The following is a 17,197-nucleotide window of genomic DNA, read 5'->3' on the forward strand; positions in this document are numbered from 1 at the left end:
AATGATTAGAAACGTTGTTTTACTTGTTTGGACGAAGTTTACCGGTAACTTTTGGGATTCCTTTGTCTGCATGTTGAACGAGTGGAACGGTGGATTACTGAATCAAATGCACCAACTAAACAGACTTTTTTGGGTTATAAAGAAGGACTTTATCAAACAAAACGACCATTTGTTGTGTAGTTGGGACCCTTGGGATTGCAAACATAGGAAGATCTTCAAAGGTAAGGGATTTATTTTATTGCTATTTCTGATTTTTGTGACGCCTCTGCTGGTTTGAAAAATGTTTTTAATGCTGGTGTATGCGGGGCACTGTCCTCAGATAATCACATGGTATGCTTTTGCCTTTTTGAAATCTGACACCGCGGTTGGATTAACAAGAAGTTAAGCTTTTAAACGATGTAAGACACTTGTATTTTCATGAATGTTTAATATTACGATTTTTGAATTTTGAATTTCGCGCTCTGCAATTTCACCGGATGTTGTTGAGGTGGGACACTGAAAACACACAAAGCTCGCCAGCGAACTTCCTCGCATATGAGAAGGAGCGCAATCAGCCTCCATATTCCAGCAATCCAATCAGATGCACTCTGTGGTCAGCAATGGATCTCTTTCAGAAGGAAAAGGTGCTCGTCGCTTCATCAGAGTACCTTTTTTTTCACAGGCATCCTAAACTTCTAAAGGATCAGTGACACGTCTGCGGGGAGGTTGAGCTAACGTAGGCTAATGATTAGCATGAGGTTGTAAGAATTTTTTTTTTAAATCACAGAACATAGACATATCTGATATGGGCAGAAACCCTAAAAGGTTAAGAGCAGTTGGAGGCCACGGAAGGAGTGTTGTATGGCATTTAAGCTTGTTTGGAGGTTAGTTAACACAGTGTCCAAAGAAGGGCCAGATGTATACAGAATGGTGTCGTCTGTGTAGAGGTGGATCGGTGAATCACCCTCAGCAAGAGCGACATCGTTGATATATACAGAGAAAAGAGTCGGCCTGAGAATTGAACCCTGTGGTACCCCCATAGAGACTGCCAGAGGTCCGGATAACAGGCCCTCCGATTTGACACACTGAACTCTGTCTAAGAAGTAGTTGGTGAAACAGGCGAGGCAGTCATTTGAGAAACCAAGGCTGTTGAGTCTGCCAATAAGAATACTGTGATTGGCAGAGTCGAAAGCCTTGGCCAGGTCAATGAAGATGGCTGCACAGTACTTTCTTTTATCAATGGCGGTTATGATATCGTTTAGTATCTTGAGCGTGGCTGAGGTGCACCCGTGACCAGCTCGAAAACCGGATTGCACAGCGGAGAAGGTATGGTGGGATTCGAAATGGTCAGTGATCTGTTTATTAACTTGGCTTTCGAAGACTTTAGAAAGGCAGGGCAGGATGGATATAGGTCTACAACAGTTTGGGTTTAGAGTGTCACCCCCTTTGAAGAAGGCAGTCAGGTCTGGAGTGAACCAAGGGCTATATCTGTTCTTATTTCTACATTTTTTGAAAGGGGCATGCTTATTTAAGATGGTGAGGAAGTTACTTTTAAAGAACGACCAGGCATCCTCGACTGTCGGGATGAGGTCAATATCCTTCCAGGATACCCGGGCCAGGTCGATTAGAAAGGCCTGCTCGCAGAAGTGTTTTAGGGAGCGTTTGACAGTGATGAGGCGTGGTAGTTTGACTGCGGACCCATAGTGGATGCAGGCAATGAGGGAGTGATCGCTGAGATCCTGATTGAAAACAGCAGAGGTCTATTTGGAGGGCAAGTTGGTCAGGATAATATTTATGAGGGTGCCCATGTTTACGGATTTAGGGTTGTACCTGGTGGGTTCTTTGATAATTTGTGTGAGATTGAGGGCATCTAGTTTAGTTGCCTGGTAATGTGTATGTGTCTTTCAAATCTAGGAATGTTCTCAAACTATTACTGTCTATGATATCGGCAAGGGTATAGATTACACATTTGGACCATTGAGGGGATGAAAAAGGCTGCACTCCAGACCGCAAGGCATTATTGTGAAATATTGGTGTATGGAAAGTAGAGGTCGACCGATTAATCGGAATGGCCGATTAATTAGGGCCGATTTAAAGTTTTCAAAATCGGTATTTTTGGGCGCCGATTTTGCCAATTTTTTTATTTATTTAAAATAAAATAAAATACACCTTTATTTAACTAGGCAAGTCAGTTAAGAACACATTCTTATTTTCAATGAAGGCCTAGGAACGTTCTGCCTCATTCTGCAGAACGACAGATTTTTACCAGGTCACCTCGGGGGATCCAATCTTGCAACCTTACAGATACTGTAACTCGTCCAGCTCTCTAACCACCTGATTACATTGCACTCCACGAGGAGCCTGCCTGTTACGTGACATGCCTTTCAATGCCTTTCTTGAAATCAATACACAAGTATATATTTTTAAACCTGCATATTTAGCTAAAAGAAATCCAGGTTAGCAGGCAATATTAACCAGGTGAAATTGTGTCACCTCTTGCATTCATTGCACGCAGAGTCAGGGTGTATGCAACAGTTTGGGCCGCCTGGCTCTTTGCGAACTAATTTGCCAGAATTGTACGTAATTATGACATAACATTGAAAGTTGTGCAATGTAACAGGAATATTTAGACTCATGGATGCCACCCGTTAGATAAAATACGGAACGGAATAGTCGACGCGTTATAATTCCTGTAATAACCGTGTAAATCTCACTAGGATAAGGTACCGTTCTGACCTTAGTTCTTTTGTTATGTCTTTGTTTTAGTATGGTCAGGGCATGAGTTGGGTGGGTTGTCTATGTTCTTTTTTCTATGATTTGGGATTTCTGTGTTTGGCCTGTTATGGTTCTCAATCAGAGGCAGCTGTCAATCGTTGTCCCTGATTGAGAATCATACTTAGGTAGCCTGGGTTCACCTTTGAGTTGTGGGTCATTATTTTCTGTTATGTGTATGTCACCTTTCAGAACTGTTTCATTTAATTTCTCCTTTGCTATTTTGTTTAGTGTTCTCGGTTTAATAAACAGTTGATGAACACTTACCACGCTGCGCTTTGGTCCTCACCTCATTCCAACGACGAAGGACCAAGCAGCGTGGTAACGGGCAGCGGCCGAAATCGCAAGACTCCTGGACATGGGAGGAGATTTTGGACGGCAAGGGACCCTGGGCACAGGCTGGGGAATATCGCCGCCCCAAGGCAGAGCTGGAGGCAGCTAAAGCTGAGCTGCAGTGGTATGAGGAGCCACCACGGCAGCACAGCTGGAACGAGAGAGGCAGCCCCAAAAATGTATTGGGGGGTCCCCGGTGCGCAGGCATAGCGAAGTGCGGTACATAGCAGCGCCTCGTATCGGCCGGGCTAGAGTGGGCATCGAGCCAGGTGCCATGAAGCCGGTTCAGCGCATTTGGTTCCAGTGCGTCTCCTCGGGCCGGGGTACATGGCACCAGCCCTACGCATGGTGTCCCTGGTTCGCCAGCACAGCCCAGTGCGGTCGATTCCACCTCGCCGCATTGGCCTGGCTACGGGGAGCATCCAGCCAGGTAGGGTTGGGCCAGTGCGCCTCCACGGTCCGGTCTACCCGGTGCCTCCTCCACGCACCAGCCCTCCGGTGGCATCCCCCCGCACCAGGCTGTCTCTCCGTCTCCTCCCTACAGGTGCTCCCGCCTGCTCAGCGCTGTCAGAGTCTCCCGTCTGTCCTGAGCTGCCAGAGTCTCCCGTCTTTCCTGAGCTGCCAGAGTCTCCCATCTGTACTGAGCTGCCAGAGTCTCCCGTTTGTCCTGAGCTGCCAGAGTCTCCCGTCTGTCCTGAGCTGCCAGTCTCCCGTCTGTCCTGAGCTGCCAGAGTCTCCCGTCTGTCCTGAGCTGCCAGAGTCTCCCGTGTGTCCTGAGCTGCCAGATGCCAGAGCCGCCGGTCTGTCAGGAGCTGTCACCATCTGTCACCGTTACTCCGGTGCTGCAGGAATCGCCCTTCACTCCGGTGCTTCCGGAATCGCCCGTCACTCCGGCGCTGCCGGAATCGCCCTTCACTCCGGAGCTGCCGGAGTCTCCCGCCTGTCCGGTGCTGCCAGAATCTCCCGTCCATTCGGGACCTGTTGCTAGGGTCCCCAGTCCGAGGTCGGCGGCGAGGGTCGCCGCTCTAAAGAGGCCATGGAGGCGGGTAAAGAGGCAAAGACTATGGTGGAGTGGGGTCCACATCCCGCGCCAGAGCCACCACCGCAGACAGACACCCACCCAGACCCTCCCCTATTGGTTCAGGTTTTGCGGCCGAAGTCCGCACCTTTGGGGGGTGTACTGTCACGTTCTGACCTTAGTTCTTTTGTTATGTCTTTGTTTTGGTATGGTCAGGGCGTGAGTTGGGTGGGTTGTCTATGTTCTTTTTTCTATGATTTCGTTTCTCCTTTGTTATTTTGTTTAGTGTTCTCGGTTTAATAAATATATGATGAATACTTACCACGCTGCGCTTTGGTCCTCACCTCATTCCAACGACGATCGTGACATCCACTCTACAAACAAAATGTAGAGTGGAACGAAGGGCAACGAAGGAGTGGCTTCGTAAGAAGCATTTCAAGGTCCTGGAGTGGCCTAGCCAGTCTCCAGATCTCAACCCCATAGAAAATCTTTGGAGGGAGTTGAAAGTCCGTGTTGCCCAGCAACAGCCCCCAAACATCACTGCTCTAGAGGAGATCTGCATGGAGGAATGGGCCAAAATACCAGCAACAGTGTGTGAAAACCTTGTGAAGACTTACAGAAAACATTTGACCTATGTCATTGCCAACAAAGGGTATATAACAAAGTATTGAGATAAACTTTTGTTATTGACCAAATACTTATTTTCCACCATAATTTGCAAATAAATTCATTAAAAATCCTACAATGTGATTTTCAGGATTTGTTTTCTCATTTTGTCTGTCATAGTTGAAGTGTACCTGTGATGAAAATTACAGGCCTCTCATCTTTTTAAGTGGGGGAACTTGCACAATTGGTGGCTGACTAAATACTTTTTTGCCCCACTGTGTATATGTGTATATATATATATATATATATATAAAATTGGCTTTTTTTGTCCTCCAATAATCGGTATCGGCATTGAACAATCATAATCGGTCGACCTCTAATGGAAATGTCATTTTGATTCTCAGTTAGTGTTTTTATATTTTGTGTCAAATAGAAATTGTGTGAGCAATAATAGGACCAAAGTTTAGTTTACATTGTTTGAGGGAAATATCAGAGAAGACCACCTCTTCCAGGGAAATTGGAGATACCAATTTTCTCTCCATACTCAGACAGGGAGTGGAAGAATCATGTTTAAAACAATTTAGGATGGGACGAAATGCTAATGCCTGGAAATGTAATTTAAAGATTGGTAGGAAGAGTCCCATGTCTTTCCCTCTTTGCAAGTTTGTTAATTTTTCGGGGTTCACTTACCTTGCCATACACTGTACATTTTGAGACCGCGCTATGGATTTTATCGCAATAGCCAGAAGGGGGAGACAAGGGTAGAAATTAACTACAGAAATTCAGCCATGGCCATATATTAATTTTGACAATAGATATTCTTCCGGTTAACTTCTTGACACACCCATCCTGTTAGCGGGATCATTTTCAACACCCTCTGAATTGCAGCGCACCAAATTCAAATTAAATTAACAAAAATATTAAATTTTCATGAAATCACAAGTGCAATATAGCAAAACACAGCGTAGCTTGATGTTAATCCACCTGGTGTGTCATATTTCAATACAGATTTTCGGCTAAAGCATAACAAGCATTTATGTAACAACATCTCTCTCAGTAGACAAAATATTACAAACACCTAGCAGCCAAGTAGATTGGTCACGAAAGTCAGAAAAGCAATAGATTAAATCGCTTACCTTTGATGATCTTCGGATGTTTGCACTCACGAGACTCCCAGTTACACAATAACTGTTCCTTTTGTTCCATAAAGATTATTTTTATATCCAAAATACCTCCATTTGTTTGGCGCGTTATTTTCAGAAATCCACAGGCTCGAGCGGTCACGACATCGCAGACGAAAATTCCAAGTAGTATCCGTAATGTCCACAGAAACGTTTTTTTTTGTGCCTATTTCTCAGGCCCAGAATCTAGAATATGCATATAATGGTCAGATTATGATAGAAAACACTCTAAAGTTTCCAAAACTGTCAAAATACTGTCTGTGAGTATAACAGAACTGATATTGCAAGCGAAAACCTGAGGATTTTTTTTTGTTGAGAATGCTCTAACATCATTAACAACTTTTCAAATTCTGATATCTTCTTTAATTGTGATATATTCAGCCCAGATAAAAATGTCGTTGCATTGTTTATTATAAAACCTTGAATGGCTTCCCATAAAATCAGAGGATCATCGACTGCATTTTCGTTAATCATTATGAATTCATTCAATTCCAAACTGTTCACAGAAAGTAGGCTTTTGTAGTAAGGACACATTATATCATCATCTTGTGGTTATTTTCGGAGATTCAGAAATGTTTCTCTGGCAGTAATAAGGACAATGATCAGATAGGCTCAAACAGTGCATTCAGAAACAATTCCGACCGCATCCCTATTTTCACGTTGTTACATTAGAGCCTTATTCTAAAACTCATTAAATAAATAAAATCCTCAATCTACACCCAATACCCCATAATGACAAAGCGAAAACAGGTTTTTTAAAAAAAAATTGTATTCAGACCCTTTGCTATGAGAATTAAAATTGGGCTTAGATGAATCCTGTTAACATTGATAATCCTTGAGCAGTTTCTACAACTTGATTGGAGTCCACCTGTGGTAAATTCATTTGATTGGACATGATTTTGGGAAGGAACACACTGGTCTATATAAAAGATCCCACAGTTGACTGTGCATGTCAGAGAAAAAACCAAGCCACGAGGTCAATGGAATTGTCCGTAGAGCTCAGAGACAGGATTGTGTCGAGGCACAGATCTGAGGAAGGGTACCGAAACATTTCTGCAGCATTGAAGGTCCCCAAGAACACAGTGGTCTTCATCATTCTTAAATGGAAGAAGATTGGAACCACCAAGACTCTTCCTAGAGCTGGCCGCATGGCCAAACTGAGCAATCGGGGGAGAAGGGCCTTGGTCAGGGAGGTAACCAAGAACCCGATGGTCATTCTGACAGAGCTCCATAGTTCCTATTTGAAGATGGGGAGAACCTTCCAGAAGGACAACCATCTCTGCAGCACTCCACCAATCAGGACTCCCACACCTTAATAGGATGTTTAGTATTGACAAGTTTTAGGAAACAAGTCCATTAGTTCATTGAAATTTGCAAAAGAAAGCCAAAAAAAAGGCCAAATGTTTCAATGAATGCCACCAAAACGCTCTATAGTGCACTACTTCTCTTCAAATTTTTTGCAATATTACTGTGACAAATTCCATATTGTCTGCATAATAAAATACAATTCAGCTCAAGACACCCATACATACCCCACAAGACATGCCACTAGGGGTCTCTTCAGTCCAAAACGAAGTCACGTCAACGCACAGTATTATACAGAGCCATGATCACACGGATTATACAGATCACACCCTTCCATCTCAAATTACTCAAGCAAACTTATTTTAAAAAATTACATATTACAAAAAAATCGAACATCTTATGGAACAGCGGGGACCGAGATGGGACACAGACACTTTGTTGTATTGTTTGTGCATCGTTATATTTTTTATTTGTGTGACTGTCCTTGTCTATCAGTGTATCAGCATTTTGTTACTTGTCATGTTTTGTGGATTTTTTTTGTGGACCCCAGGAAGAGTAGCGGATGCTTCTGCAAAAGATCAAACGGTCAAATGCGGCAGGGTAGCCTAGTGGTTAGAGTGATGGACTAGTAACCAGAAGGTTGCAAGTTTAAACCCCTGAGCTGACAAGGTACAAATCTGTCATTCTGCCCCTGAACAGGCAGTTAACCCACTGTTCCTAGGCTGTCATTGAAAATTAGAATTTGTTCTTAACTGACTTGCCTAGTTAGATAAAGGGAAAAAAAGTGAAGCAAATTCAATTCATAAGAGAAATCCCTAATAATGACAGTGAAAACATGTTTATAGAAATGTTAGCAAATGTATTAAATTAAATACAAAAATATTATTTCCGTAATTATTCACCTTTTGCGATTACAGCGTTGAGTCACCTCAAAGAGGTATGTCTGTATCAGCTTTGCACGTCTAGATTTGGGGGATTTTCTCAAGCTCTGTTAAGTTAGATGGGGAGCGGCAGTGAACAGCAATTTTCATGTCTTTCCACAGATTTTCAATGGGATTCAAGCCTGCGCTTTGGCTGGACCACTCAAGGACTTTCACATTCTTGTTCTGAAGCCATTCCAGCGTTGCTTTGGCTGTATGCATAGGCTCATTGTCCTGTTGGAATGTAAGTCTTCGCCCCAGTCTAAGGATGTTTGCACTCTGAAGCAGGTTCTCATCAAAGACTTGCTTGTATTTGGCTCCATTCATTGCTCCATCTACCATTACCCGTCTCCCAGCCCCTGCCACTGAAATGCATCCACATAGTATGATGCATTCATCACAGTAGGGATGGTGTTAAGACAGGTGATGAGCTGTGACTGATTTTCTCCAGACAAAGCACTTTGCATTCAGGCCAAATAGTTACATTTTTGTCTCATCAGACCACAGAATCGGTCATATGTCTTTTTGCAAATTCCAGGTGTGCTGTCATGTGCCTTTTTCTCAGGAATGGCATCCATCTGGCCACTCTCCTATAAAGCTCAGATTAATGAAGTGCTGTAGAGGCCGTTGTCCTTCTGGCACGTTCTCCTATCTCAGCCAAGGAACACTGTAGTTCTGTCAGTGGTCATTGGTCACCTCTCTGACCAAGGTCCTTTTTAACCGGTTGCTCAGCTTGGTCGGACGGCCAGTTATAGGCAGTCTTGGTAGTTCCATATTTTTTCAATTTCCTAATGATGAAGACCTCTTGGAAACTTTCAATACTCTAGAAATTGTTTTATACCCTTCCCCAGATACATGCCTCACAACAATTCTATCTCAGAGATCTACAGACAGTTTCTTGAACTTCATGGTATAGATTCTGCTCTGCTCTGTCAACTGTGGGACCTTAGATAGACAGGTGTGTTTCTTTCTAAATCATGTCCAAACAATTGAATTGGCCACAGGTGGACTCCAATCGAGTTGTCGAGGAAGTTGGATGCACCTGAGCTCAATTTGGAGTGTCATAGCAAAAGGTGTGAATTCTTATGTATAGTACATTTCTAAAAACATGTTTTCACTTTGTCATTATTGGGTATTGTGCATAGATGGGTGAGAAAAATATATATTTAATACATTTTCAATTCAGGCTGTAACACAACAAAATGTGGAAAAAGTGAAGGGGTGTGAACATTTTCTGAAGGCACTGTAAGTTCTGACTGTAGGCCGCAACGTCATGGCATTTTCAATTTCATTAAAACACCTCTGTTGAATGTTGTCAGCTCAGGGTTTTCTAAATGACTTTCACACACACTCCTGCCCAAGGCAAGAAGTGTAATTCCACCACGGTTTTACACCAGAAGTTAATGAAAGCAGACATTGCTTCACTTTTTTAACGAAGATCACCATAATAGTTCAGGTGTATTTGTGGTCATATAAGATGAGGACTTACAATCAGGGACGCAAACTGCTGATGGCACTGAAACATGCAAAAAAAAATCCCTGCTAGGGGGAATGCAGGTTCTAACTAATTAAACAACAAATAATATGATCTACATGATCAGTCTATGTGTGTAAAATAACAAGTGGTTAATGTGAACCTAACTCACAGCTAAAAAAATGTAAAGAAAGCAATCCAATGTTATTTGCTGCCTAGACTTTACTGCAAATGACACTCAAGGCTTGAGAAAAAGTCAAGTTCAACACAACAAAAACAATATATTTGGGCTACACTGCACATTATTACATTGTACACTTTCTGCCTGTGGACATGTGTTCTACAATGTGCCAAGCAAAAGTGAGAAAGAGGGAAAGTGTGTGGTGTTCCATTCACCTCTATAGTGGCATCCAGCTAAAGCCAGGCCCAGCTCCAGCTACACTTGATCCCTGAATCCACTTGCTTAACAAGCAACACCTCATTTTCACTTAATCCTCTCGTTCTAAAAATTAACCACATACTGTAGAGGGAAACATTGCTTAACAGATAGTGGTTAGTTCGTTATCTAATGAACTAGTTAACATTTCACACAGATTGCCAGGGTCCAGTAAGCACCTAACGCGTTATAACTTGAGGAACGGCAAGGAGTCAAATACCAGTTATAGCGAATTGGTTAGGTTACTAATGTCAGCTCATCTGATGCTGTAACGTTAATGTTAGCTGTCTGACTTTATTAGCAAGCTGATTTTGAACTGTAGACCTGAATAAAACTATTTCTTTGGGAGTTTTCCAGGTTATGAAATCATGACTCTCACGTTAGCGGAGAGCATACCCCTGTGGTAATTTTGTGTTAGTGCAATTTTACTATGGTTAGCATATATATACTGAACAAAAATATAAATGTAACATGCAACAATTTCAAAGATTTTACTGAGTTACAGTTCATAGAAGGAATCAGTCAATTTAAATAAATAAATTAGGCACTAATATATGGAATTTCACATGACTGGGCAGGAGCACAGCCCTTGGAGGGCATAGGCCCACCCACTTGGGAGTCAGGTCCACCTACTGGGGAGCCAGGCTCAGCCAATCAGAATGAGTTTTTCTCCATACAAATGCTTTATTACAGACAGAAATACTCCTCAGCACGCCCCTCCTCCTCTACATCAGTAAATTGCTTATTGTATTATTTAAATTCACTTACATTGCCTACTTGGGGGAAATGAAATAGGAATCAATCCCACCCATCTCTGTACCCAGGGAATTGTCAATTGGTTTTCAAACTTTCCGGTATATAAACCATGATGGTGATGTTTTAGATGAATGATTAAGATAAAACTTTGAGTGAAACTTGTTCTTCACCAATACTTTAGCGCTCCTCAGTGAATTGTGCTGAGCTATTATTTTTAGCGAGTCAGAATTTAGAGGAAAGTAAAAGTTTTGCTCATTTATCAACAGTCAGTTAGAAAAGGAGCAATCAACATGTTCATAGATTACTTTTCTACTGAGGCTAAGGTTGGTTTGAGAAATGAATATAAATAAATGAACGATTCAGACAGTGAGGGTGCATTTATTTGCAATTGGAGCAGCTCCTTACCCACAAAGGAGAGGTTGTGATTTGAATGGTGTATCAGAGAATATTTGCGTTGGATGAATAGCAAATATGAGAGTTCTCTGATTGTAATTGGCAGATAAGGTTTATGACGGTGCCTCATAGTCTTTGTCCTGGACGGCCATCTACACTTCCCTATGTATTTATTTGGACAGTGAAGCTAAACATTTTATTTAGCTCTATAGTCAAGCATTTTGGATTTGAGATCAAGGGCTCTATTTTAACAAACCTAACCGAATGGTAGATCTAAGCACTGGCTCTATAGGTCCGGAAATATTTTTGCTATTTTCACAGCCGGAATTATAAGTGCAGTAGCTGGCAGTGCCGCGAAAGGACTGGGTTTTGATGAATAAACAAGTTGTAGGTCTGATGAAAGCTTGGCCATTCACTGGCCAATTAATGAGCCCAATGGCTTAATACTGAATGTGTTTGTCTCAAGTTGTGGTGGTTATTGACGGTCTTTGTGTTGTCATCAACTCTTATTCGGCTGGGTTAGTGCAACACCCGGATCTTTGGGACGTCCCTACCCTAAACCCTAACCATTTTAAATATCAACTTCAAATGGGGTAAGGACGTCCCAAGGAACCCGGATACTAGGCTTCTGTCAATTGTATTGTTGCCTATGTGCGAGGCAGATTATTTAAAAAATCTGCAGTTGATATGCCATTAGAGGGAGGACTGAATAGTTTGGAGGAGCCTTTGGTAATCGGACAAGGGGCGCTCTTTGAAAACGGGGACGGATAGCAGTTATGTGAATAATGAAAACGCATGAATGCAAAAAACTCAAATATTTCAAGGCACTAAGTAGACCATTTAAAACACCTTTATTCATAGGCTACTTGGCTAATGGCCAGGGTAAAAATAAGCACCTTATGCGATACTACTAAACCAGCCTTGATTAAGGGGAGGGTAGGCTATGCTTGGTTTTTAATCAAATTAAACGGAATGGGGGGGAACCAATACATTTCTAAATATGAGATTCAATGGCATAGAAGGCACATCTCTCTTCCATGGGCACTGTGCGTCATGGCAGGATAGGCTGTGCTTCCGCTCTCAAAATCCATGCCATTACCTTGGCGCAAGTGAGCTGATGATACAGGTAAATTGCCGAACCTGCCGTTAAAGGGCTGGAAAATACCAGTGTGTCAGTTTTTACATTACGAAATTGCAAACTAACTTGCGTTTCACACCTGCGCCTCCTTAGCGCCAGCCAAAAATAGAGCCCCAAATGTTTTATAAGGCGACAGTACAGAAGGTGAATGGTAAATAATGTAGTGTGTCATAATGTATTGTGTCATTTTGGAGTGACTTTTATTGTAAATGATGAATTTAAATGTTTCAGATAGCCCTGAATTAATCGGGAATAACGATGAGTGAGAAAGTTAGACGCATAAATATCATACCCCCCAAGAAATGCCATCCTCTAGTGTTATTTGTAATGGTGAGAGGTTAGCATGTTCTTTGTGAATCTGTAACTTTCTCACTCATTATTAACAATCCATTCATGTTTATCCGTAACCATAGTAGCATCCACATTAATGTATAAGTGTTTAGAAACATATTACATTCTTATTTACAATAAAGGGGACTCCAAAATGACACCATACGTTATTTAGCATTTATTTATATTGGGCACATCCCAAACACAACCAAAACAAACTGCAAATGCATCCAACAAGTTTGTAGAGTCACAAGCTTGATGTAGATATTGCTTGCTACTGTAGGAACATGGCAGAAAATAGTTGACTAAATGTAATACACCAAGTGAATTTGTCCAAATACTTAAGGCACCTTGAAATAGAGCACCACAGTGGTGGTGTCATAATTCCCATAAAACCTAGTGGTCAAACAAGGAAATGGTTCCAATCGTTTTTCCATCATTCATTTTTCCCCATTGTGAATTTTAGAAACACTTAAAATTAGCAACTAATTAGCATTTCATTTCGGAGGGGTAAATACAAGCAAATATATTGATAAAAGTGACCCTGTCCTAGAGAGATTTACATGGTCATCAAAACGTCCCACCAGGCCTACACAAAACACAGCCCTTATTTTAAGTGTTTTAAAATCCTCTATGGGAAAAATGAATGGTGGAAAAACGATTGCAATTATTTCCTTGTTTGACCGCTAGGTTTTATGGGCATTATGATTAATACCGTGGCACTCTATGGGGAGACTCATAGTGCATTAATTTCTAAATGTTAAAACAGATATGGGAATAACCTCAAATAAAAAGTGACATTCTGCACAAATTATAGAGCCAAATTAAAAGTTTTAGCTTCACTGTTCAAATACATTTGTAGGGGAGTGTATCTGATACGGTTGCTGTAAGGGGCAAAGTAACATTTCTCTAACTTGTATTTGTTGAGGCTTCTTCTTCCAGGTGTGAATCAGATGACTGAGTAATCAGTTCTAAGGTCCTCATGACTGTCATAAATTTGAGATTTGTATCCACATTATTATAAAGCCCTATAGACTCGGTTTACACTTACTAATACACTGATGTCACAGAGAATAAATAAACAGACATTTCAGGTTTTTCAAATAACTGGCGTTAACATGTCCAGTTGATAGCGGACAATGATACAAATGTTTTCAGATGAACATTTCCACCACAAATGTGTTAAGTGTGTCTGACAACACCATGTCTACATGACAAGGCAAACAAGTAAAGATAGCTTTGTGGATCGGTTGTCTTGGGAACGAGATGATTCACGTCAGGGAGTTTTGTGCCACACATATTTGGAACGGCAAAAAAAACATTAGCCCTCGTTGCTCAAAGGTTTCACCAGGTAAAAAAAAAAGAGATTATGCTGTTTCTGGAGAGAAATCGGTCACCTTAAGCCCCCCCCCCTCTAAGTGACACTGTGACCAGGCTGGCAGAGAGTCAGAGTGGACAGCCAGGGTTAGGGGGAGGGAAGGAGGGGGCACTCTAATCCCCACTGCCCTTTTGGATCAGCAGGCCCATAAATAAAGTAGGACAGAGATAAATATAGTGTGACAGGCAATCAGTAATAAGTTACACATGTCCCCCAAGGACACTGGCACCAGGACAACTGGACTGTGACACACTGCAGCCTCTGAGTGAGGGTGGTTTTCTTAGGGGACGCCACTGAACACTCGCCTCTCCAAGGGGGAAAAACATAGACAAGGTAAGGGACTGTAACCTCTGACCTTTGTGGCAGGTTTACAGGTATTGGCAAAGCATGTGATCAGATGATGTTATCGCTAGGGAGAGGTGGTCAACCGTCCAGGGGAACACTGTTTACCTATTCCCTGTAAACATTTTGGATCCAAATTGATATGAGCCTATTTTGTAATTGAATCCTATTTCATACAACTTTTGAGGTATTTTATTTGAAGTTGTATTGTATCTTTGCTGGTAAGATGGCAATGATTTTGGCCGCCAAGAGCATTATATGTCTAGCTTTTTGTTCATTCGCCTCTTAACTGCAATAGCGTCTTTCATTTAGACGTTAAGTACCTAGCACAAAACCAGTCATGGCTGTACAGCGTGTGCCTTACAATCAATAGCTGCCGGGGCGCTCTGGAATTATATGTTTCACAGCATTTAGCACATGTCCAGACCCCCCAAAAAATGTTTTTCTAGGGTACATGTAGCAGGCATAAAAAAGTCTTGGGGTCTTACCATGCCTTAGAAGTATTCCATGTTGTCATAATAATGCCTGTCAAAAAATGGTCAGAGGTCAAATATGGGTCAGATTACAGTAATATTGCCAAAAAAAGATCCAGTAAAGCTTCTTCAACACTATACATGTCCTTTGCTCAAAGCAAGCACTTTGCAGATGGACTCACCACCAAGTGACCTCAATATGTCATGCAGTTTTAACTAAATACTAAAAGGTGGAACTTGTCAGAGGTTTCTCCTTATCCAATATCCATTTGCAAACCCTCACTCTCAGGGACATTGCATGCCTTGGGCATGGGGCCTAGCCTTGACCCAAAGTGAGAGAACGCTTGCTTTATTTAACTAGGCAAGTCAGTTATGAACAAATTCTTATTTACAATGACGGTCTACACCGGCCAAACCCGGACGACGCTGGACCAATTTTGTGCCTCCCTATGGGACTCCCAATCATGGGCGGTTGTGATACAGCCTTGATAGCACTAACCTGTGTGATACTGATGTGTGTTTATTGTTCCATCAGTGTCAAAGGTTATACAGGTTGTGGGGTTATATAGAAAGTGCCATGAAGCTAATGTGGAGCCTGCTGCTGCTGGGCCTGATGCTGGCTGGGAGCTTTAGCGTGGCTCAGGAGGAAGATGGAGAAGAGGCAGATGAACCAGCCGAGGATGCAGCTGTAGAAGATGAAGAGGCAGCTGTAGAAGATGAAGAGGCAGCTGCAGACAATGAAGAGGCGGCGGTGGAAGTGGAAGAGCCCGAGGGTCCTGGGACAGAAGCCGGCATGACTGACAACCGGCAGCCTTGTGCCATGTGGATGGGAGGAGTGCCAGGCACTCCAGGGCACAGTGGGCACCTAGGGAGAGACGGTAGAGACGGGCACGACGGCCCTCGAGGTGAGAAAGGAGATACAGGTAAGAAGACCAACTCTTCTTTGCTGTTGCTACATCATCCAAAGTTCACAGTAAATCTAATCACAGTAACCCGCATGAGGCACAGTCAAACGAACACCAGTACAGGCCTCTAAGTTCTCCCTGACTCTGGCGATGTCTTTGTGTGTACAGGTGAACCAGGTGAGAAGGGAGAGCCTGGCGAAAAGGGCGGCAACGGCGCTCCGGGACCACGCGGTTTCCCGGGCAACCCCGGTCTGAAAGGGGCACAGGGCGAGAGCGCCCTGTTGTATCATTCCTCCTTCAGCGTGGGCCTGACAGATCCCGTCCCCGCCACCAACGTGCCCATCCGTTTCAATAAATTCTTCCACAACGAGCAGCACCACTACGATGACGTGAGCGGAAAGTTCCACTGCCTCCTCCCCGGGGTCTACTTCTTCACATACCACCTCACAGTCTACACCAAAGATGCTCGGGTGAGCTTGTTCAAGAACGACAAGCCCGTCATGTTCACCTACGACCAGTACCACGAGGGCAACGTGGACCAGGCCTCGGGGGCCCTCATACTGAGGCTGCAGTCTGGGGACGAGGTTTGGCTGCAGATCTACGGAGATGAGGATTTTGGGGGGGTGTATGCTGACAACACCAACGACTCCACCTTCTCCGGGTTTCTTTTGTATCCCGACATGGGAGAGTTGGAGGAAAGGAGACGTCGCTCTGTTGGAGTTAGTAGACACTGAGGTTGTGCAGGACCTGAAGGGTGATATTTCGAGCTGGGTGGGCTGTAGTGAATTTTTCCTGACTGCTCTATATGCATACATTGCCCTCTGACTGGGGACAGTGGGGGGAGGGGTAATAAGTAGCTTCTTAAATTAGTATGTTTTAAAAGAGTGCACCAAATGTTTTAAATGTGTTAGTTCTATGATCTATAACAGTTTCAATTGTTAGGTGGATTCTAGCATTAGAGACATTTAGTATTCAATGTAATAAGTTGTGCACTAACAAAAAGCTTATTGCCTGGATGGCTTCATGGCAGTGTCACATATTTGGGCAGTGTCTGTGAAATAATAAAATGTGTTATAGCAAATGTAAAATGTCATCAGATATGCTTTCTTTGTCAGATAGCCATTTCACATAGCAGTGGTTTGTAAACAAGATCAGCAAGTGAGTTTTGCTTTGCTGCTACGATAGGGGCGTGGGTAGGTTTGAGCAAATGTGCCAAAAAACACTTCAGGAGTGTGGCAGGCAGGCCCCCTTTGGACATTTGCTGGCTCCCATTTAGCCAAACAGTCAGTTAGGGTTTGTCAGTAGTATAGCCTACTTATGGTTTGATGACTAAGGCTTTTATCTTTATCATTGGACAAAGTTACTTGTGGTGGGATGCAATCCCCAAACTGAATAAATCTGTATTCTAGTAAAAACTTGCTGAAAGAAGTTTCACTGTGCTTGTCTCTATGCCAACAT

The 17,197-nt window shown here is 42.8% G+C and overlaps 1 protein-coding gene across 1 annotated transcript; it reads left to right on the top strand.

Annotated features, from left to right (window-relative positions):
* The first annotated feature begins 14,142 nt into the window (after positions 1–14,142).
* LOC139386584 (adiponectin, C1Q and collagen domain containing, b) lies at positions 14,143–16,827 on the top strand. Its single transcript, XM_071132251.1, has 3 exons — positions 14,143–14,352; positions 15,370–15,757; positions 15,908–16,827. Exons 2-3 carry the CDS (start codon positions 15,412–15,414, stop codon positions 16,471–16,473), a joined length of 912 nt encoding a protein of 303 aa, XP_070988352.1. The 5' UTR covers positions 14,143–14,352; positions 15,370–15,411; the 3' UTR covers positions 16,474–16,827.
* The last annotated feature ends 370 nt before the right edge of the window (positions 16,828–17,197 follow it).

This window comes from Oncorhynchus clarkii, chromosome 28 (genome assembly GCF_045791955.1).
Source record: "Oncorhynchus clarkii lewisi isolate Uvic-CL-2024 chromosome 28, UVic_Ocla_1.0, whole genome shotgun sequence".
Lineage (NCBI taxonomy): Eukaryota > Metazoa > Chordata > Actinopteri > Salmoniformes > Salmonidae > Oncorhynchus > Oncorhynchus clarkii.

Excerpts from the sequence above, each read along its gene's own strand:
- LOC139386584 (XM_071132251.1), top strand. The coding sequence starts at position 15,412 with ATGAAGCTAATGTGGAGCCTGCTGCTGCTGGGCCTGATGCTGGCTGGG. Across the intron at positions 15,758-15,907 it reads AGGTGAGAAAGGAGATACAG|GTGAACCAGGTGAGAAGGGA; the intron begins GTAAGAAGACCA and ends TTGTGTGTACAG.